This window comes from Polyodon spathula, chromosome 7 (assembly GCF_017654505.1).
Source record: "Polyodon spathula isolate WHYD16114869_AA chromosome 7, ASM1765450v1, whole genome shotgun sequence".
Lineage (NCBI taxonomy): Eukaryota > Metazoa > Chordata > Actinopteri > Acipenseriformes > Polyodontidae > Polyodon > Polyodon spathula.
In genome coordinates, this window is record NC_054540.1 from 11950913 (window position 1) to 11975393 (window position 24481).

The 24481-nt window shown below is 35.2% G+C and overlaps 1 protein-coding gene and 1 long non-coding RNA gene across 2 annotated transcripts; both read right to left on the reverse strand.

Moving 5' to 3' along the window:
• Window positions 1-24097, reverse strand: LOC121318161 (ubiquitin-conjugating enzyme E2 H). The gene is made up of 7 exons (XM_041254549.1): window positions 23836-24097; window positions 11952-12028; window positions 7191-7265; window positions 5966-6005; window positions 4945-4997; window positions 4158-4286; window positions 1-2718 (listed from the first exon to the last, which is right to left on the reverse strand). The coding sequence occupies exons 1-7, from the start codon at window positions 23886-23888 to the stop codon at window positions 2594-2596; spliced, it is 552 nt and encodes a 183-aa protein (XP_041110483.1). The 5' UTR covers window positions 23889-24097; the 3' UTR covers window positions 1-2593.
• Window positions 18719-23825, reverse strand: LOC121318162. Its single transcript, XR_005950581.1, has 3 exons — window positions 23687-23825; window positions 22966-23005; window positions 18719-19814 (listed from the first exon to the last, which is right to left on the reverse strand). It is a non-coding gene; the product is annotated as an uncharacterized LOC121318162 (long non-coding RNA).
• Window positions 24098-24481: the final 384 nt, after the last annotated feature.

Here is a 24481-nt window from a genome sequence, read left to right on the forward strand (position 1 = left end):
ACAAAAAAAAAATCTGCAGGAAAAGTACTTCCACTGTTTGATAGTACAGCACAGCATGTTTATTTCTTAGGGAACACATCTGGATCTTAGTCTTAATGCAGGTATTTTTAACTATAAAAAATATGAGATGCCTCCATGAGCATTTTTGTTTTCAGTTTGTCCTTTGCACGTAATACAATACTGTATCCATTGAGATTAAATTTAATCCTTTGAAATATATAAAAGGTGAAGAAACCAGATTTTATCGCTCTGCTCCAACTTCAGTGTCCATGAACAAGAGTTGTTTTAGATACACGACAGCCCAAAATCCTGTAAAATCATAACTTGAAAAGCAAACTATTTGACCCAAAATGTACAGTGAATTTTGCATGCTAGGCATGTCATCTTGTTTTATAGGGGAGTAACTGCAGTTTCCTGATAACATGTCCCAAAAAAGAGTTTTGAATGCATCCATGTACAGAACTCCAAACAGAATGCAACAGATTCACTTTGACAGTTTACATTTCCACAGCAATGACCTATTTGTGACCATTCAGCTTAGCTGCTTTTAAGATGAGTTTACAAATGAATCGTGTTAATGATTAGACCTCAAAAGAACCCTGAAAACAAAGTTATCCTTTAATCCAAGGTGGGAAAGAATTTTGTAAACACACACATATATATGCGCCAACATGGAGGCAGTTTATCAGTATAGTCTGTCATGCCACAGATTTCTGTTGAAATACCATTCTGTAGCAACTGTCCAAGGAAGGGGCAGGCATTGATAAATCTTTGGAATAGTGTTTTCCAACCACATCTTGAAATTAATGAAAACAGTAACCTTTAAAAGGGCCCATTATTCAGGTCAGTCGCTCAAACAAGCTACACCTGTAAGTTTTAATGTGCATACATTTTATTTTGAAAATCACCACCCAGCATACTAACTATCCCTAAAAAAGCCAACACACAAGCGACAGGCAAGTTGATAAGGTAAGCAAGTTAAAGAACCAGCAAAATCGGACTCCCCCTGCAAGTACCACCTGCTCCTCAAGAGTAATCAAGTTTACAACTACATCTTACATACTTAACTCTATCCTTCCAACTGAAGCCACTAGATTGTTTAAAAAAAGAATACTAGCTCACCACAGCCCTACATAACTCTGTGACATGTCACAATAAAACAAGTTTTTTTTTTTTTTTAAAGAAAACATGCAAACGCAATCTGAATTCTACTTTTCTTAAATAAGTAGAACCAAAATATATTGTGCTTTATGGATACTACTGAATATTTGTCTCCCAGTCGCTCTGTGGCCAACACATATTTAAATATACAAATTATAAAATGACTGAAATTAAAAAAAAAGTGTGATGTCACGTACTATTTAAAAGATGTCGTCCGTCCCCTGTCCCCCAAATGTTAATCTCTTACACTGCGATTCTCAACATCTTGAGGAGCAACTCTATCAGACTGTGGAGCATTTTAAAAATTCTGAATCCACCTCTGTCATCCTAGTCCTGGAGAAGCCTGAAGACCAGCCAATCTGGACTCCCAGCTGGGGTCAAATACATTTTATTAAGCTTTAAAAAATAAAAGGAAAAAGGAAACAAGGTAGAACTAATAATACAAAATATTGGCTGGTAATGTTTGCATCATTTTACTACCGATAGAAACTGTGACTGGTAAATTATTTGACACTTGTCTTTTGTCAAATGTTTATAAAACAAAAAAAAAAAACCTAAACTTTTGACAAACAGTGGACAGATGTACTGGCTACTAATAATATATATAAAATAAAACAAAACACACTTTTGTGTTCAGTCTGAAACTTACATCACATCGGTAGTTTTTAACCATACCCCTCCTTAAAGACATGGGTTTTAAATCCTGCCCAGATTGGTAAATATAAAAAATAGACTATTTTAAACAATGGTAGCTTTTGACAAATTTTCAATGGAAGGCAAAAAGTCAGCTTTATGAAAATGTTCTTGAAGCTACAGTTTTTCTCTTGAACGGCAATCACTGTGCTATGAAACAAAAAAATAAAACAGCCACCAATTGCAATTCTAATAATCATATGTTGCAAGGCAGCAACCAGCTATGTTCCTACCTAAGTGTTTAATTACCCAATCAGCTTTACACAATTAAAGGTCTTAAAAAAAAAAAAAAAAAAATGTAACTGGAAGCTTCACATATTAATAGCCATGATGCGACTACCAGTAACAACATCCAAAATTCTCTTGATGCATTGGTCACATAGAAAGGGATGCCGTCTCTTGGCCTTGTCTACCGACGTGTCCATTTTGTTCTACAGAGTTCAGTCACACACGGTTTAGGTTGACCAACAGGATACAGTGATCATCACATGCATTCAGGCAATGCAGCTACCAAAGTGGAATGTGGGAATGCTATGCGCCTTAGGTTGAGAAACGACAAATGAAGAACATCTAGGAGGGTGAGACATACGCCGATGCTATATCCATAAAAATCCTTGTTTAGTAATAAAAAAAAACAAAAACACAAAAAAACATTGCCTTGTTTAAATATGAATATTCTAGTCTGCTTCTCATGGTTAGGAAATCATAGTCTCTGTTCTGTTAAGGGTCTCTCTCTTTACTACAATTCCATATCCTGGGCCTCATCTTCTGAAAAGTCAGACATTGAGCTCTCGGACGAGCTGTCCCCAGCGCCCTCCTCTTGCTCCTTCAGGGCCTCCTCTGTTGCATATTTCTGGATGTATTCTGGGGAAGAAACAATCACAAGACAATTCAACTTAATGTGTACAGGGGACACTCAAGGAACAGTGTCAGGCTGGGAAACAGGCATCCGAGAAGATATCAACTCAATATGTCTGCATTGGCATGCAAACACCAAAAAAACAAATGTTGATGTTAACAGGTTAACAGTGGATCAATTCACTGGCTACTATATATACTGTATATGTGAATACATGGAAGCCAGTAATTAGCATCTTCCTTTGGACAATGCAATTGCATATTAAATTAATGATAAATTAATATTTAATAAATAATACACCAAGAGCAATGCAGGTATGCAAAAGAGAAGTAAAATACAATCTAAGAAATGTCCAATATTTGAGAACTACGTTGCATTATTTACAAAGAGAATATAAAAAGTTGTATACTGCAAGTATACTTGTGCCAAAATAGGATCGTATAATGGTACCAATAGTATACTAAAACCAGACAATTTTGGCACAAGTATACTTGCAGTATATTACTTTTTTGTAAGGGATGATATTGGATTCTGATCCAAACTTCTTTACACCATCTACTAAATATTGAACACAGTGGGAGGTGAAAAATAAGAAAGATGAAACAAATGTACACACATTACATATTAAAATGTGCAAGTGTCGTATATTAAGCATACGAGTCAAATACTAACACCCTCACTATAACAACCCTGTTTGGGTCCAAAGCCTTTTGTTCGCTATAGTAAAAGGACAATCCAAAATGAACAATACAAGCTGCTGCAGTAAGTTAAGGAAGTCACCTTGGATAAAGGCATTAGCTAAGTTATTAATATTAGTACTGTTTTTATTCTTTGATTTTCTTTATTACAGTATTTGTCGCCACTATTACCACTAATAAATGTTTCATACATAATTCAAGTCATTTATTCATTCCCAATAATGCATATTAGGATAAAAAAATGAAATGTTTTCAGATTTGTTGCTTATACTATCAAAAGTCCGAAGGCTCCAAAGACAAATGAGACATTATGAGCGTGTGTAGATATTTAAATAATAATAATATAATAATTATATTATATTATTATTATTATTATTATTATTATTATTATTATTATTATTATTATTAACTAAATGTGTGCAAACATGCCCTTTTATTAGGTATACACTTTAATTACTCTTGTTTATTTAATTCAGTGATACAATATTTATGTTTTCAGCAAGTTTTCTGCCTAAAGTTTTAATATGAATCTTGAGCGGAGTTTAACTTACTTCTGTTCTGAACAACCACATTGCAGCTTTGCTTTTGGATACGCAATTAATATAATAAATGCAAAAGAAGTTTGGTCCTAGCATGAAATGCTAATGCTGCGGCAGAATACAGTTCTGTAGTTGAATTCCATTTACATAGAATATATGAACAGAGGCAATGGATTAACATATGTAAAAAAAACCTGGAGTACTTGCCTTTAATTTTTTGTTTGTATTCCTCTGGTCGGTGGAGGTACATGGCTGCAGCATCCCCATTTAGAGGATCTATAGGATTAGGATATGCAAGCAGCTGGGGCAGGAACGATTCAAATATATTGGTCAGATCTGGAATATAATAAGGACAAAATGATCAGGTTAATGCCTTTATTGGAAACAATTACACAAAAGGTTTAAAACACTTACAGCTGGCAACGCAGACCCTAATCAGCACTAACCTTGCCTCTGGTAACACTAGGTAGTCGAAGATTTGTGCTGATCGGGGTGTGTAAAAACCAGACATTAATCTATTAAACATAGATTTACAGTCACACTTAAATCATTATTACTGACATTAAACCATTATTTACAATTAAATTGCTTAATGCATTTCTGTAGTTAACATTGCCTTTTCTTCTTTCTTTAAATTTGGTTTGATACACTAAATGAATTGATTTTCAGCATTTCTCATGCAGCACACAATTGATGCATTTTTCCAATTATCCCAAGCTTGGACTAAATGGACGTGCTCCACTTATCCCATTACCAGCATGTTTTCTGACCGTGATCTTTCTAGGAATGACCTTGTAGTGTTAAAGTATAATCAGAGAATTAGATTGTGCACTGAACAGAGGGCTAGAATTGTACTGGTTTATACAGATCTAACAGTTTATCCAAAATAATCATTTTCTTTTAAAACCCCCCTAAATGGTGAAGAGATACACCTCCATTGTGTATCTCCACTGATTTGTGAACACACAGAATTACAATAGTAAAGTCCACTCACCATAGAGTGCTGTCCATGTTTGGTTAATTACATCTAGACACACAGTTCCTGACCTGGAAAAGAAAAGATCAAATTTACATACTTACATACATCATACTGCATGCATCCTAGTTCTGATTTAGCAAAACACAATGAACTGTGCCTTATACAGTAGTCACTATTAATTATACTCAACTACATGGGATGCATAAATAAACTTGAAACAATATCAGGAAATACTATATTTGCTTCACTGCATGGTTATGGAACAAAAGTAAATAAATGCATATTTGGGAATCAGAGTTAAAACTGTATTTTCCCCCATTAGCCACTAATATAATAACCAGTGACCACTTAAAAAGAATTACAGAAAAATGGTTTATTTTGTGTGCCTTATACAGCTGATTTGCATAGATTCTGCAAGTGCATTTGGCTTAGAAAAGCCTCCTTAGCCATAATTCTTAAAGAGCCAGTCCACTTATGGAAATCTCAAACCTGTTTAAACTACCTCCATCTGAATTTCACATCCTTCAAATACCTCTCATTTGTTGCCAAGACAAGCAGTCACTGAGCAAATATATTTATTTGAAGCATTCTGGAAACTGTTTGGATTAGCAAAGAGAGAAGAAACAGGACAGTAACCACTGCCACTGGATCTTAACCATCTGCAAAGCATTCAGGATCTAACACTCTTAACTGAAATTTATCCCCAGGCAGAATTCTCATCTGCAATCTCCAATACAGCGATGCGCATGCTCTCCAAACAGACAACGAGTTGAAAGATAGACATAAATAAATACACAAAACTATATTTATAAAATAGAGCCAAACAAATCAAGGAACAATAAGCCGCTGCTGTACTGTACAGGACAGGGCAGATTTATCAAGGTCTTTATTCAAGTGCAATTTTCAGTATTTATAGGACAGGTAAACAACTGCAAATGTCAAGAGTCTTTAAAATATTTGTTCTGATATTTATTATCTAAATGTTGGCCCAATGAACACATGCATTGTAGAATTTACTTGAAGAAAATATACTTACGCTTCATCAATGTTGGGATGAAAAATTTTATTCATAAATCCTGCAACAAACACAGTTGCTGTTACCAGAAAGAAAGGTTATTTTCATACCTGCTTTTACCACCAGCACAGGTTAACTCTCAATGACACACAGGCCCTTGTCTGTTTTTAGTCAATGGTTAATTGCAGACAGACACAAATGTCTCATCCTACTGCTGTGAAAAATTACTTTGGACACAGACACAAGAATACAATTTGCCTAATTCCAAACAGACAAAGAAATTATTTAAAAATCTATACACAACGAGAGAGTAAAGGAATACAATTTTGTTTGCTGTACCACAGCAGCACACAATGAATGTGCGAGATACAGTAGGCACTATGTTCAGACATACCAGGACATGCTTTCACAGCCATTTGATCATTATATGGAAATGCAAGCCAGAATTCATAAGCAGGTACATGAGGAATGCATGCGCTACATGAGGAATACATGCGCTAAGGAATGCCCACACAAACTTTAATTCTCATAGTATGGCTATCTGAATCAGTCGAAAATTGTCAGTTTGACACAAACGTTTGTATGGGTGCCATGGAGGATAAGAATGGAAAGGCATTCTGGTTTTTGTTGATGCAAAAAATGTGAACAGACTACATTCAATAGGAATGAAAAAAAAAGTGTAAAGTAAGCTGCACTCACAAGCTAAATCCCAGTATAGTAGATTCAATTACAACCTTTCCCTGAAGAGGACTGGGGTTACTGAGCAGTATATTGGAAAAAACAGTACCTATTTTTAGACAATTCAATTTTTGTTTAAATTATTTTGTTTAATCAGCTGTGCCTTACAGAAAAAAAAGGAAAAATATTGGCACAATATATTGTCGTTTTGGCCATGAGATTTTTACTTCTCTTAAATGCGTATTTGTTGTATATATTTCCCTGTAAGGGAAGCTCTCTACAGGTGAAGATCATTGGTGTTGACTAGCTAATTTACCATTCCAAATTAGACAATCGCTTGGAGTTGAGTGCATCTTGTAGTGTGACAAAAAAAAAAATAACAGTAATAGACTATCACTACATAATCTTTACAAGTGATTAAACCTTTGCATCAAGACCATACGCAACCAACTATGGGGCTGTTCTAGAATCTGCGGCAAACCCTTTGCACTGCAATAGAACTGTTTTTTTCCAGCTAAATGTGATCTCCAGTATAGTAAAATGGTGCCATCAGCAACCAGATACATACCTATAGATGGAGATTTAAATGGATATTTGTCGGGTAGGTCTACTCGTACTTTCCACACACCCCCTTCATACGGCGCTAAAAGGTTGAAGAAAACAAACAGATAAACATTGCTTGGAAAATGGAAAAGCCACTACAGTGAGCAGAAGAAAAAAAGCTGGCTACAGATACACAGGCTTAGCAGTATCATTAGAATTAAGTCTATTATCTTCACTATCAGACAACTTTCATGGTTTTATTAAAATATCACCTAATAAAAGCTACAGTATTACATTTTATCATCTTATAGCTCTGACATGTAATACAGTCAGTTTAATTTAGTGTGATCTGATTACTGTACTTATTGTATTTTTTGTTTTTGGAGGAAACCACACAGTATACAAGTTTTAACGTCTACGTTTCTTAGCAGAAACAAGCAGCGACAGAGTGACAGCCTACTTATTCTGAAAGTGGTTTTGTTTCAACAAGTTCAAGAGACAAAATGCTAGAAAAACTACTTGCCCTTCTTAATCTACTTGCCTCCTCCCCGTCGCACAAAACACACACAAAAAAGTAGAATATAACTTAAGATTTTTGTTTTAGTTAACAGTGAACACAATCAATTAGTGATTAACAAGGGCAAATCTAGTCTTGTAGCTTGAATGGTTCACTAAATTCTTGAAGATACAGAAAAGGTTCCCTGTGACCCCACCTCTGCTCACACAATTATAACACTTTAAGGAAATGATCTTCTCAGTACAGTTTGGAACACATTTGCTAGTAAATTTAAGTAACATACTACGAGTACAACTATAAGCATTAATACTTGGAGTTATTCAAATACAAAAATAGTCCTTCCCCCCCCCCCCCAAGGTGTCTATATCTATCCTATAGGATATATATCTATATCTATAGATAGATATTATAAATTATTTTTATATTTATATATACAGTACCAGTCAAAAGTTTGAGTACACCTGCTTGAAACCAGGTTTTTCATGATTATCTATGCTTTTAACTGTATAAACTTATCTATAAACACTTAATATTTTATTATATGATATAAGCTGATAATCATAAGTGAATTGCATTCAAAAATTTAATTTTTAAATGAAAATGTAAATCTGGTCAATGTCAATGAAATGGTCACCCAAAGCAAGGGGATTTCAGTCTGAAGCCCAAGTCAGTTAAAAGTCTGAAATATGCATAACACGGTGTTAGAACACTGACCTAAGTATAAAAGTGTCTTTGTTAGATGTTCTCTGAGTTAACTAGCATGTTACCTAATTAACCTTTTGTCACCAATTACTGTTAACTGGCAAGGGTCCATGATTACTATAAATATAGGTAGTATAGTCACAAGTCTGCAAAACTGGCGATTAACTGCCCCTGAAACACAAGCTCAGCTAAATGCTACTAGAAGTACAGATGTTTCAACATCAGCTGTTTAGAGGAGATTGCGTGAAGCTGGCCTAACCTGAAGAATTGCTGCAAAGAAACCATTGTTAAGAGTGCAGAATAAGAGGAAGAGGCTTGCCTGGGCCAGAAAACACAGAAACTGGATGTTTGAGTGGAAGTCGGTCTTATGGACCAATGAGTCAAAATTTGAAATATTTGGGTCCAACCACCGAGTATTTTGCTGGTGACAGAGTTGGTGATCTTTACCAAGTCCATGGCAAGCTCAACCAGCATGGCTATCATAGCATACTTCAGAGGCATGCCATTCTGTCAGGATTACGGCTAGTTGGGCAGTCCTTCATTCTTCAGCAAGATAGTTGTCAAAGTTGTGCAAGAACTATCTGGCGAAGAAGGAAAGTGAAGGACAACTCAATCTAATGACCTTGCCTGCCCAGTCTCCAGACCTCAATCCCATAGAACTTGTACGGGACGAACTGGACAGAAGAGTCAAAGCAAAGCTACCCACAAGTGCCCTACATCTCTGGGAATTGCTGCAGAAGAGCTGGGAAGACATGTCGGTGATTTCCTGCTGAAACTTGTTAACCGAATGCCTCGTGTTTGTGGGCTGTTACTGAGGCAAAGGGTGGCTATTTTGAGGAATCCATATGTTTTGTATATTGTAACGTGTTTTCATTTTCAAGTATTTACAGAAACGTGTACGACGTAAAACATTGTCAACAATGGAAAAAAAAACAAGCTTCCAGCAAGTGTACTAAACTTTTGACTGGTGAGAGAGAGAGCTTTTTTTCATGTCCAATAAATAACTAATATAACTTCTGTTCAAAACAAATCATTAATTTGTTTTCATAAGTACACGCTTGACCACAAAGCAGACTCAGAACTAATCTTCTAAGGTTCATGTATTAAGAAAGCAGTGTCACTTATTTGCTAGTTTACAAAACATGTAAACAATACCTTAAGTTTAAAAGATTAGCCTATGCCTTGCCAGAGGCTCTCTCGGCAGTAATTTCTGTGTTTCTTTGTAACCAATAGAAGATCAGCTTTTTCCACAGCTAGCCAATCAGAAGTGACAGGGGTGGGGCATAAACACTAAATGTTTGTGTGTAGGTCAGGTGCTAGACTTCCACAATTCAATTTTCAGAAATTTGCATGGCTCTCTAGAAATATACCCAGAGTACTTTTCTAACAGAACAAACATAGGAAAAAGAAATAAATAAAAACTATGTCTAACGGGCAAAGTATAACGGTAAAACTTGCTGTCCCTCACACATATCATATTGTCCTGAGCGTCAGGTGATATAAATTGCACACCCCTGAAGTGATTTTCATTTTTCAAAAATGTTTTGGGTAAGTGAACAAATCTTTTTTTGTACAAACTTCACAGGTGTAAAAATAATTAGTAACAATACTGGAAACTTACTTATGAAACAATATGTGAGCTTTAATAAATGCTGTACCTGTGGTTGAAATAGTGGTTGTGGGGAGATAGTTATGAAAAAGAACCAATGTCCTAATATTACTATTTTACTCTATTTATTGGTATTTGAAACTAATCCTAGATTGGAGATAGCTGTTTCCAATGTAAACACAAGTTTGTTTATAACTATGTATAGTAGCAACAAATCAACAATGTGAATGGGGTGCTTGTGACATAAGACTGTAGTGCCCCATAACTGGCCAATTACAGCCTTTCTGTGTTGGGTGTATTTTATTTAATTTCTTTCTTTCTGTTTCACCCAGAAAACTTAGAAAGTAAAAACAGGTAGCACCGGGCATGGCTAGACTAAAAGGGAAAAAAAGGTAGTAAAACAATTGCATTTAACCTGTGACAGTTTAGAAAGCTGTTCGCACACCAGGGCCCATAAAAAAATAGGACTATCAGAACAATAAAGTATTTCCAGATTTGTATTATATATGTATATAATATATATATATATAATATAATATATATTATATATATATATATATATATATATATATATATATATATATATATATATATATATATATATATATATATATATGACACACACACACATACATACATAGATACATACAGCTCTGGAAAAAATTGAGACCACTGCAAAATTATCAGTTTCTCTGGTTTTACTATTTATAGGTATGTGTTTGGGTAAATTGAACATTTTTGTTTTATTCTATAAACTACTGACAACATTTCTCCTAAATTCCAAATAAAAATATTGTCATTTAGAGCTTTTATTTGCAGAAAATGACAACTGGTCAAAATAACAAAAAAGATGCAGTGTTGTCAGAAAATAAGTTCAGATTCATTTTTAAACAACACAATACTAATGTTTAACTTAGGAAGAGTTCAGAAATCAATATTTCGTGGAATAACCCTGATTTTCAAGCACAGCTTTCATGCGTCTTGGCATGCTCTCCACCAGTCTTTGACATTGATGTTGGGTGACTTTATGCCAATCCTGGCGCAAAAATTCGAGCAACTCGGCTTTGTTTGATGGCTTGTGACCATCCATCTTCCTCTTGATCACATTCCAGAGGTTTTCAATGGGGTTCAGGTCTGGAGATTGGGCTGGCCATGACAGGGTCTTGATCTGGTGGTCCTCCATCCACACCTTGATTGACCTGGCTGTGTGGAATGGAGCATTGTCCTGCTGGAGAAAACAATCCTCCGAGTTGGGGAACACTGTCAGAGCAGAAGGAAGCAAGTTTTCTTCTAGGACAACCTTGTACTTGGCTTGATTCATGCCAAAGCTGCCCGATTCCAGCCTTGCTGAAGCACCCCCAGATCATCACCGATCCTCCACCACATACTGGTGGACAGCATGCCAAGACGCATGAAAGCTGTGCTTGAAAAATCAGGGTTATTCCACCAAATATTGATTTCTGAACTCTTCCTAAGTTAAAACATTAGTATTGTGTTGTTTAAAAATGAATCTGAACTTATTTTCTTTGCATTATTCGAGGTCTGACAACACTGCATCTTTTCTGTTATTTTGACCAGTTGTCATTTAGAGCATTTATTTGCAGAAAATAACAATATTTTTATTTGGAATTTGGGAGAAATGTTGTCAGTAGTTTATAGAATAAAACAAAAATGTTCATTTTACCCAAACACATACCTATAAATAGTAAAACCAGAGAAACTGATAATTTTGCAGTGGTCTCTCAATTTTTTCCAGAGCTGTATATGTGTGTGTGTGTATATATATATATATATATATATATATATATATATATATATATATATATATATATATATATATATATATATATATATATATATATATTCCCATACCTGTGTGAACACAAGGTAATCCAATGGTGAAACTGTAGTGATACAATCAAAGTTTACTTAATTTAGTAATTTAGAAATACACTTACTTCCTTGTGGTCCATAAAACTTCACTACAAATTCATTGAGTCCTCCCAGGATGGTAACTTCATGTTTACTTTCAATACTGCACAGGAGTTAAGGAGAATGAGTATGTATTCAGCTTTAATCATTAATTTAAAAGAAATTAAAAAAAAAAAAAAAATGGAACCATTCATTTAGAATACTTGCTTGTGTCTTACAGCCAGTATCACAGTTTAAATTCATAGTGTTGTACATGTATTCTTTCTTACCTTACCTGAAAATGTTAACTTTCTCGCCATTTCGGAGAGACCTGCCTCCTGTTGGGTTACCTAAGTGTATTTTAGATATAGGTCCCAAAAATAAAATTCCACCCCTCAAAGTGCTTTGTGATTTTCAAAACACTGCAAGAATCGAGATTGTACTGCTCACCGCAATAAAAGTAACACAAATACTGCCACCTGGAGCCAAATGACACTTGGATTCACTTTTTTCTAAAATGACTAGTAACGACACAAGTTCTTAGAATCATGTTTGTTATAAACATTTACAATTTAAGATATGTGTCTGAGATCCATGGGCCTGACCTCAGCCAAGAATAAAAGGATAAACAGACAAAGTAAAATATTTAGATAAAGTCTAGTCTACACATAGCAATCAAAGTTATTTTAAGGTTGTAGTATTAACAATAACAGACAGATTATTAAAAAAACTGCTGTTGTGTTTTACATAGTGCTGTCACAACATACAAAAAGATACTTTTAGGGACTTTCAGAGTTGGTTGATATTTTACTAATTCAAAAGGTGTGCAAGTCGTTTGTTTCTATTATTACAATAACATTCCACCAACATAAAAAATGAATGAATGAATAAACATAACCTATTCAAAATGCCAGAATGATAGATGAGGATGACCAGGCTTGTGGTTAAGAACACGGCACGAGATGACAACTGAACACTGGTTCTGACAACACAGGGTCTTGGTATTTCATTTACTGTATATAAATTACCAGTAGTTGGCATTTTACAAAAAACAAATGACATTAATGGTGTCTAAGATTACAAAAATAAAACAATCACTAAAATCCACAGAGTTCATTAATCCCAGAGGACACTGCTACACCTTAGAAATGGACAATGCATCCTCAATGCAAGTTACTACTGCAAACTTGCACAATATAACTCACAAGGCGTCACTTGTACCCGATGTCATGTGCATCAGTCTAGACAAAGTGATCCCAGTGCAGATGGCACACAGGCAGGCCTGGGAAAAGGCATTGGCTGACGATAGAGAAGTTTGTTTGCGGCAAATCAGCATTCCAGACAGCTTTTGCTTGGGGCCCTTATTCAAGCAGCACAGTTCATGTGCATTTCCAGAGTCAGGGATGCCAAACTGTAGCCAAGAGTTGCCACCTAAATCTGATACCATGTTCTCGTCCCTGGAATCTGTGTACTGGTAAATCAATGCCAAGACATCAGAAGATCAGATTTCATGAGTGCAACACTATCCATGCTTAGCACAGCTGAGCAGAAACACAACAAGACAATACTGACACGGTTTTCCAGCATCACTAACTGCTGAAGATCATTTATATTTTATTTGTCACTGATTTTTTTTCTTCTTTTTAAGGGATTTATAGACTGAAGAAACAAACCACAATCTCATTTATATTTATAAATAAATAAATAAACCTCCTCATCTTGATCTGATTAATGCAGTGTGTATAAGAAGAAATTAAGTTAAAATTAAGTGTTCCATAGTTCTAAAATAATCTGGAACTTCAGGTTTCACAAACTTTCTAAAAACCCAATTGTTGTGGCATATTCTAAAATCACAGTGCAAGTAATGGAACTGGATTAGCACAATGCATGAAACCGAAACAAACCTGCAGAGCATACAGAAACCATGTGACAACTGTCCTAGGGACACACTTCTAAAGATCCTAATAAAAGTAAATTTTATAGCTGATTATGTATTTATTTTTAAAATCTGCTCCTTGGAAATTTTAAACACACATATCAAGCAGCTAACAATTTTTTATATAAAATGGCGTTTGCTAAAAAATGTGTTTACTTGATCCCAGAACCCTTTGCTAGATTAAAAACTACTTGAGAAAAAGAGTTAATAGCATGCTTTGCCATGGACCACGAGAAGAAACACAAATACCCAACAGTGCTAGTCTTAATTAAGACGGATTCCACTCAACACTGTACAGTCTTCGGCCCATAAACCCATTTGATACTGCAACCAGAATACACTGCAGGCAGCCAGTACTGGTTGGCCATGTTGGAATCATCCCATATAGGAAAACTGAGGTACTAAAAATAAATCTAATTTTAGTTGTTCAACCACCAAGCTGGCTCCATCAATTATACTGATACAGCAGACAGCTAATTATTGAAAATGGATAACGATGTTGGTATCTTCAGTGCATCCTTACCTTCCTGAAGCAATGCCCTATTAAACTCGCAACTTAAAAGACTAATCTACCCTGGATGCATCTCAGTCTCAATCCAGGACCACATAAGACATCAACAAACCAACTCACAAATCACATGAAGACCTAAAACTCCTCCTCAGCTGGAATGCAAATACTTAAAGAGCTCTTATTTCTCAGATGGAGCCTTAAGTTTCTGCTGCTTCTAAAAGGTTACTTTTAACTCTACATTTACTAGGAGCCTGTATGAAACTACTGTACAAACTACACAGGGAATAGGCCTACTTAATGCAGAAGTTTCAAGCAACATTTACAAGAAGATGGAATTTAGTCTCAGTTGCAATAATGTGAGTAGTACAACCTTATACTTTGAACAATGCGAACCTCTTTAAAATAGGAGCCCAAATCTCGATTCTCTGCAGTACAAGTGGAACAGCATGAACTTCACGAACCAGCAGAAAAAATACCGCAGCACCATGGCATCAAGGCACCATTTTTTGTGAAGAAAAAACAAACTTACAATGTTTCTGCTAGTAAGAACAATTAAGGTACCAAAACAAGTGCTGTGCCTCAAGGTTCTATCCATTGTCTCCAAGTGTTAATTTAGTTAAGTAATCACATGACTGAGCACCGAGTGACTCAGTGCTGAAGAGGTACATAGAGAGGTGCTGGATTTGTTTTGATCTTTGCTCCAAACACTATATAATTGAAGCTGTGTCTTTTTAAACTCATAGGAAAACCAGAAATAGATCAAACTGCTATGCAATGGAAGTTTTATTTCCATCCCTGGAGGTTTAAAAAAATATATACACTTAGCCAGCAAGACAGATACATTATTATAGACGATACTTAAATGGTCTGTATAATCTCAGCTAGCATTTATTAAAACAATGGATTTATATTTTTGTTGTCCATATCCACTTTACTGGTAAAAAGGCACAATGATAGCTTTCAACAATAGTTAAAAAGCAGCCCAATAATTATGCTACATTAACAAAATAGTTCATATTTTTTCACTCACCCAATTTTGTACCAAGAGTACTTTATTTTATGTTGGTAATTGTCTTTAGTTTTACTAGAACTTTGCTCTGTGTCGTGTACATTTGGACGAAGTCACAACCAGTATTTTTTTTTTATTTTTAGCATACAATTATTAATATGCAAAATGCTTTGATCAGCAGTGTTGTGCATAAATGAAATGCAACATTTATACTGCCCTAAAATAAAATGAAAACTGTATCTTTACTGCAAAGCCAAGAGTTACTTTGATTTAAAATTTAAGAGTAGATGAAAAGGCAGGAAGTGTGATACTCTTATTCTCAACTGATCTGTACCAACTTCCTATTCAATCAACTGAATTCACACCTTTAAAACTTCACATTCACACTGGAATACTCAAAGCTCTATTTTAAACCTTCACATTTCCTTCCTTTGATGCGTCTCACCTTAACATTTAGATTGAAATTACATTCTAGAAATGTGTCAAATGGAAACGTTGTAACTGAACAAAATATAAATTTAGGACTGTTGCAACGGACACATGACTTAAGAAAAAAGTACAGTTCAAATAGACAATAGTTGGCCTATAGCCGTTTAACCTACATTACATTATATAAGTATAGTAAGTATACATTATAAGTATAACTTAAATACGAGGATAAAATGCCTTTTGCATGTAACCTCAGTACTTCACTGCATCACCTAGACCACCTTAAGCCTCACAGTGCTGATTAAAAAAAAATAAAAAAATAAATCTCTTGGTTGAACATTGCTTTTAGCATTTTCCATACAACACCCTATGGATGAGAGAGTTAAAGTTCAGTGGAACAAAGTATTAAAACACTAAGTTCAGAGGTCCTGAATTCACTAGGTCACTATTTAAAAAACAAACAAACAAAAAAAACTCAAAGCACTGTGAAAACAGTATGACATTTGCAGGGGAACAGATACAGTTGTACAACATGTAGTTAAACAAGGAAGTTGCTGAAGCAATGTCAGTGTGTGTGAAATTATTCTTGAAACAAAATGTCCAAGCTTACCCAAAGTTCAGAGGAGAATCCAAGCATCACACAGACCTCACATCTAATTTAGCTGCCAGGAGTCAGAAACCTCAGGGTGGAGAAAAAAATAAATAAATAAAAACTACTAATTTGAAGTCTGTCTCCCTTTTTACATTAGATCTATCTGAAACTGAAGTAGCCATCCACTGGACGTGCACATATGAACGTACACAGATTCTGCACTGTACCCCAAGGGAAAAAAGTTTTTTGCAAACTGTAAAAAAATGTAACAGTTGTGACAGACTTTCTAACCGTGTGTACAGTACACACAAGGAGTGTTGCTAGTTAATTCCAACTCAAAACAAAAAAGTAACAGTACCAAGTTAATTTTTTCCTTAAATGCCTTTTTTGGTAATTGGCAATATTATATTTTTGCGTGTGTGTGTTTTTTTTTTTTTCTGTTTTTTTTTTTTTTTTTTTTTGTCTGCACATTTAACTCAAATAAACCAATACATTTCTTTTTCCAAGCACTTCCAATTAAACTACAGCCGTACATCCTCACTGGTGACTACAAAACACTGTATTACTAACTCAGCTTGCAAGCACAGAGAAAACCTCCAACTAAATTAACAGCACGCCACTTGCAAGGCACTCACTGCAGAACTTGTTTAAAAGGGGAGGGGGTAGCTGAGTTTTGCACATCTTTTTACTCAACCCTCCACGTACGTCTGAATTTCACAATATGGACAGCTGGCATATTGTGTTGATTAACCTCCTCTAGAATGCCAAACCAAATCACAAATTATATTCTAAAATGCTGGTTAGGGGTCTCCCTTTGTCTTCAATGACCTCTACACAAAGACGTCAAGAAACACATGAACAAATAAAGTTTGTATCTTATTGTTATACTTAGATGTGTGCTTTTGTTGGTAGGACAAGTAAAGTCACATGGCTGCTGTGAAGCACAGCAGTGGATCTGTTTTAGCCTACACTAATGTAAACACTTTTTTAAAGTTCAAATTAGTTTTAGAAAGCAAGAGTTACAGTTGGCAAGATTTTTCATTTCTTTAGGATCATTAGAATTACATTAATGAGAAAACCAAAAACCTGTCTGTGCCATGGGGTTAGATTATAACTAGTGCAGTCATATACAGATGATCCTTGTTCATTTTGCATCCAATCTACACCAAACCTTTATTTTATTATACACTTCTAGCTTGTAATCTATAAAGAGAAAAATGTTCAGTCACATTTGTACCATTTTAGTCGTAGCCTGGAGCCCTGTACCTAATAGTACAGTAGTTCAAGGACTGTGCAAATTGATTGGTTTAACAAATTTCACCAGAGGATTTATTTTTATTTTTTATCACAAAACATACATTTTAAGGTTGAGAACAGAACTGATGCTATATAACTTAAGAAAAAATGCATGGCCCTCTGAAAAGCATGGACCACTGAGTAAATGCAGAAATATTTCTAACAGAACCAGAAAAGGTTCACAGCTGTGCCATTAAGCTTCCTTCTTGTACATAAAGCTGAAATGTGCCTACCCACAATTACAGCATCATCATTTCCTCTGTACAGTGAGACACATTGTTAAATGCACTCCAGTACACACCCATGAACACATTTTGCACCCATCAGTCCAACCAAAGCAAACAATTTGAACCTTGGAATTTCAAGAACATTTACTGGTACTTTAATAGTCCTAAAAGCACAAAGTTAGCCAACACTACAGTAACAAGACAGGTATACCATGGAGAAATACCACTACAGTAGACTAATTTTTCTCTACAGTACTGTATAATAAAGGTCGTTTTGAGTAAAGTCTAAGCTGTTTTGTATATGTTGTTATCTCTGAAAGGCAGATCCTACTGGGGGCCTTTCAGTCACTTATCTGTTTTCCACTTACTCCAAGTTAAAGAAAATAAAAACAAAACGCAAAAGGTACACCCGACTCTGTGGTTAAAACTTTCTTTAGGTCACTGGGTTTCCACCATCACTGTGTTGCTCAAAACAGGAAACTACGTGAGAATGGTTATTTTGTTTGCATCTCAGAAAACTGGTTTGTTTGTGAACATAATAAAAGGAAAAGTTGGAATGAAAAGTCGTTGCACCTGTTAGTATTATACTTAGCCTAATCCTGCAGACAAGGGCTGCTATTATTATTATTATTATTATTGAATATTCATTACATCAGTTCATTTTGAAACTCCAAAGCAGCGCAGACTATATCTAATCAGTTTTCATCAATATGCTCTGTTTATTTACAGGCTGTTTGCCAGGAACACAAGCCTGTCGTCCTGCTCTGAATTCAAGGCAGCACGCTTTTTTTTTTTTTTTTTAACATTGAATACACAGAGATGCATACTTACAAAGCATTTTCAAAACTGATTCACTGGTAGGATGGGACCAGCAAATCAGATGCTAGTCAACACGATCAGGAAAAGAGGATACCCACTGCTTGCCTTTGGCAGAAATAATGTAAACAGCAAGTCAGGGCATTCGGTGACATTTAGTTGATAAACTTAAATAATGTTATTAACTATGCACTTTCAAAAGTGCAATTACTGCATAGATTATCCAGTATTTATATCGATGTATATAATGAGGAAAGGACTAGATTGAATAAATCAATTTTGGATTTAATCGTAGCAGCCCTACTACACACTTTCTAATAATTAGCATTGGGACAAACATTTCCCATATTCAAACAAACATTGTACTCGTTGGAAAAAAATGACAAATATGTTCATAAACCATTTGCTGTTGGGGAACCTGGTTTATTTTACTCACGAGAGATTTATTTACAGGGATATGATATAAAATCAACCTTTTGTGTTCCACCTAATCCAAACAAAAAAAAAAAAAGTGCATATTCATCCCACATTTCCTGGCTGGGTTCATTCAATGAATGGCCCAAAGCATATGTCAATGAAGTGGTTTCAAAGATGTTACGGAAACCTTGCTAGCACACAGTGTTCACTGAAATAATTCACAAGCTTATGCAATCACAAAGGCTCCTTCAAACTCTAGCCACCTCCGACTGAGAAAGTCGGGTGTTAAAGCTATTACAGCCAGTAAGAGCAATAAAGCCGGAAATCTGGGTTTTCTGAAACCTACAATATGCAATCAAAGAAACAAGAAATTGAGAGTTGCCTAAGGAAAGGGTTATCAGAAGCAGTGCTTCTATGTTTCTTTGTGAAGCCCCCAAATGTGGTTTTTGGAGAAGGTTAAGGTACAGGTTGTAAATATATACATCTGCATCTCATGTTATGGAAAGACTGATAAATAATTTCATAAAAAGGCTAAGGAGGGCATTTTTTACCCTGCTGTATAAAATGCCAGCATCAGCATTGGGATATCTACAGACCAACAGATGGCTGGATATGGAATCCCTCTGTCCCAACAGATTTCTTTGCAGTGCTGCTGATCGGTCTCCAAAATGCACAAACTAGAAACAAGGAGTAGAGGAAATAAATGGAAACAAACTTTGCAAACAAAAAACAAACACACACACTCTTGCCATAGCAGCAAATACCATTTTTAAAAAACGTCTAAAAGGAAGCTAGGCATCTGTCATAAAAACGTAGAGGAGTCAAGAAAATGAAATTGTGTTCACAATGTGACAGACAGACGGGCACTAACAGAGCAAACTGTAACTGTCAATATATTGAATGAATACCCTAAAAGTTAGTGACATGTGACAGTTTCATGTACGGATATCACAGTAAGAATGATAAAAGGAATAAAGTGTATTCCTTTCTGAAATGCAGCAAAGCACTTGCACACAAATGAGTCAAGTTTCTTACTTTAGGCTTTAACCAATAAAAAGGGAGAATGAAGCAAACACAAAGAACGCACTGTGTATTCCATCTGTGTGAAATGTTGACTTAAGCAGTTTGCTGCAGCACATCAAAACTCCCTAAACTGATTTAAACAGTTTTCATGAAATCACCAAAGTCAGTCTATCTACCTTGTTAAATCTTCCAAACCAAAAGAATATATTGCTTGCTTAAATATATCTCAAATTAAAAAGGATATGTTTTGTTAGGGATAAGGGTTTGCCTTTTAAAACTAGGGAGAAAAATGCCAATCCATCCATCCATCAACCAAGTGCGAGACCCCATCAACTCAAGCAATACACATTAAACACACACAACAGAAAGCATTACTTTAACTTAATGCTAAGCCCAATATAAAAAAAATCCTGCAAGTCACTTGAAGCTACACGAATCAACAGGGACAGTTAAAAAGGCAAGTTAAACCATTCAAGCATGATTGCTTGGTTAATATCAGAAGAAGCCAAGTTTAATGCAGACAAAACAAACACCTTGGGAAAAAAGGGACAGTGTAGGCCAATGTACAGTAGTTAATTATATTTACAAAATGCATTAAGCATAACATGGATCATACTTTGAGAAGCCCATATATGCTTAGTTAGGACGGGTTTTCTACAGTGCAGCATTTGCAAACACAAGGCAGGGTCTGGAGCACAAGTGTAAAATGATTACACAACACTAAACCCCTTGCAGTGCATATGGTTTCTCCTCCCCCACACCTCTCCAACTCTGCTACTCTGTACACACACATTAGTATGTGCTGTCACTCCACAGGCAGCTCTGGAACCAGGTTTCAATAATTACAGACAGCAACAGCTTTGGGGGTTACAGCTGACTGGTATCTCCCATAAGCTACTGGTTTTAACAAGGATTTAGTGATGTATTGCAGTTATGGCCAACACATGTCCTTCACACACACACACACACACACACTACTACAGTAAAAATAAATTAAATTAAAAAAACAAAAAACAGATGCAACACACACAAAGCATTCCTTCCAATAAAAGAAAAAAAAATGTAGCATTATTTCACACGGGAGGTTATTTTTAACCAGTTTTGCTTTAAATATTTAAAAACTAACATCACTGTAATTGAGAAACCAAACCACAACTTACATTCCAAATAAAGGATTTACCAACACTTTGGCAGCATAGGATTTTAAATTTAGAATACATCTAGTAGAATTAGGCCATGCAGTTCCACTATAGCAGACAAAAACAAAAACAACTGGAGTGCTACACTGGAGGAGTCTTTGTACCAGCCCCATATTAACATCATTATCTTAACTATTATCACACTATTGGAGAAACACTCAAGGAACATTGTTTAGGGCATTAATATATATTACATGCCTATCGAGTAAAAGTTCCCAAAGTGAGTTTCTGCCAGGATAATGATCATACACTACATACCCATTCCCCTTTGCTGTGACATTAGTTACTAATGGCAGCTAGACTTGCTAACATTTCTTTACTCTGATCTGATTGTCAAGAGTATGCGAGCAGTTCTGGGTTTGAATTTGACACCAGGAAGCCGATTGGTAACCATTTGTGCAGGAATCCACGATCCCCCCTCCCCCAAAACAAAAATTCCATGTGTATATAAACAGGCTTTGTTGTCAGTCTATCAGCTGTTTCTTAAATCCCACCCTCCTTCCGTTTCCGGGTAGTAACACAACGACCAATCAGAATACAACAATTCTCCTTGCTCTCAGAAACCAACAAAACAACTCCACACAGCTCGACATTTAAAGCAAAATGCCCCAAATACGACACTTAAATAAATAAATTGTGTAAAAAGAAGCACGCATAAACATATTTGCGAACAACGCATATGTTCATTTTATTACCATGTAAAACATCTGCTCAACTATTTTGGGCCTAAATCGTAAGAGATATCAGGAAACCAGCTTGTAGTGATTTCAACACATGTATAGTACATAAAATTAGCGGATGACAAAAATAACTGCCCTCCAAGACAATACATGAACGGATGATATTTAGGCGATACATGCTTCAATAACCTCGACATTACTTGAAGCCCACGCAGGGCAGTCTCGTTGTTGACAAACTATCCTGAATGAAAATGCATTCTAGAACTGGAAAAGTTTACATGTCATGGCTTTAAAACATAGCAATAAAACAGCAAAGAAACGATCGAAGAGCTTATCAGCTCAAATTTAGGCCAAGGTAACCAGTGCTTACTATGTAAACAGCATCCACCAATTCAACGTTCTTATTTTTTTTTTTAAAGAAAAAATTTACTATTGCTTTTGGATACAAAATGTACAGGCCTAGGCTAAAACCTAGTACCCCAGATAGCTTTTCTTTCAATGCTGTACACACAGACCACTAATTCACTTCAGCAGGAAACAAAACGAGAACGGTACAAACTACTGGGAAATCCAACAGTTTCTGCTATAAGAGGTCAAGTGCTTAATTAAATGACATCTTAAATAACCAAACATACTTTTTAAATACAAAAGGGCAATCTTACAAACTAACACCTTTATTTCTGTTATCACTTCCATTCTACCGTATATGTACAAGTCAAATAAATCGTGACAAAACTTTTCAAAATAGCATAAGGTCTTTAATTAAATATTACATGGTATGTGTGAGAAACGCTTAATTTGATCCCACTCCCTATGATTCACGAGTTAAAAAAAACAAAACAAAAAAAAAAAACACTTTGACATTTAACAAAGACTCGTCACAACAGTATTTTAAACGCAAATTGTTTTCAATACGATGACCTTACCTTGTGATCTCTGTGCGATAACATCTAGTGCATTTCATTTCTATTTAAAAACAAGAAAATGACCTTAAACGTTTAATCATGACACAACTAAAATTATTATAAAGAATAAAAAAAAATATATCACATACAAATGGCTAATTCATATGCATGTAGTATTCGCATACGTAGACACTGCAGTTTCTTTCCATGTAATAAATCATCCATGGTAAAAAGCTATCAACAGTTCAAACTTATTTTTAATAAGGCAGACTATTTCAAATGTCATGTGTGTTTTTCTAAACTAGACAACAAACACGGAAATTGACTTTTTTCCTTTTAATTAATTGAACATCTTATTCAAAATGCGGATATTACGTAAAAACATTTTAATGGAATTGCATTTGTTCTTGTCATTGACTGCTCTATCCAAACCGTTCTAAAACGAATTAAAACGTTACGATTCAAATATTTAAAGCGCATAACATTACAATTTTATCATTATAGTAAATATACAATGTAGTTTTAATGTATACTATTTTTTATTATAAAGTACAAAGCTTGGAAATTTTGGTTAAAACATTTCAATATTTTTCTCTAAAAATCGCTCGATATTATTGCTTGCCAACTCAATCAGCATTGCCTACAATATTATCCATAATGACAATAATCTTCATGGTCGCAACATTAGTAATCTTATCATAACACATATAAAGAAGTCTTACAAAAATGTTAACATCCTTACCAAATAAAACATTTCTTAGTCTTAACTTACTGATCGATTGATATACAATCAACAAAACATTAACATTCACAAAATGCACCTGCTGTCATTACGATGTTTAACATTAAATATAAAAATATTTTCTTCTGTTTATGTTCTGAAAAGGATACAGTTTCACCACGTCGGTATCCATTCGCCTTTTACCCGGACTTGGAGACGACATTTTATATCCCTGTGCAGAATAACACTGTTATAATCTTTCTCAGTTAGACACCTGGACGCTTGGCAGTAACGTTCTTTATATATCTATATATTTGACTTGCTTGTATGAGTTCCTGACAATATAAAATATGTCGAGCCCTACACTTTCTCCCTGCAGCTATTTCACTCTATCTCGGTACTCCTGTCTCTCCTCTCTCTGTCCTAAAGCTTCTATCCCTCCGCCGATGACATCATCACGTGGTGACAATCAAATACAGGGAGGAGTTTTGTGTGGTATGTAGCGCGCTGGGATTTGTAGTCTTTCTAAAAGGCTTTGCTCTGCACATTCAATGCCAGCAATGGAAATATAATTCCAATCAAAAGCCTTTTGTTTTCTTAAATTGTGTAGACCTGCTATAAATAACTAAAGATCATGCTTGTCTCATCCCACCCAACATATTGCTCACAAATTTGCCCATAAATAGTTTTATAATGAATATGATAGACATCTAGTTCAATAGGTCTCAAAAGTTGATGCAGTTAAGAAATCCAACACAGCTGGCACCAGACTAGTCTAAATAAAATACGTTGTATAATTAAAAAAAAAAAAGAGAT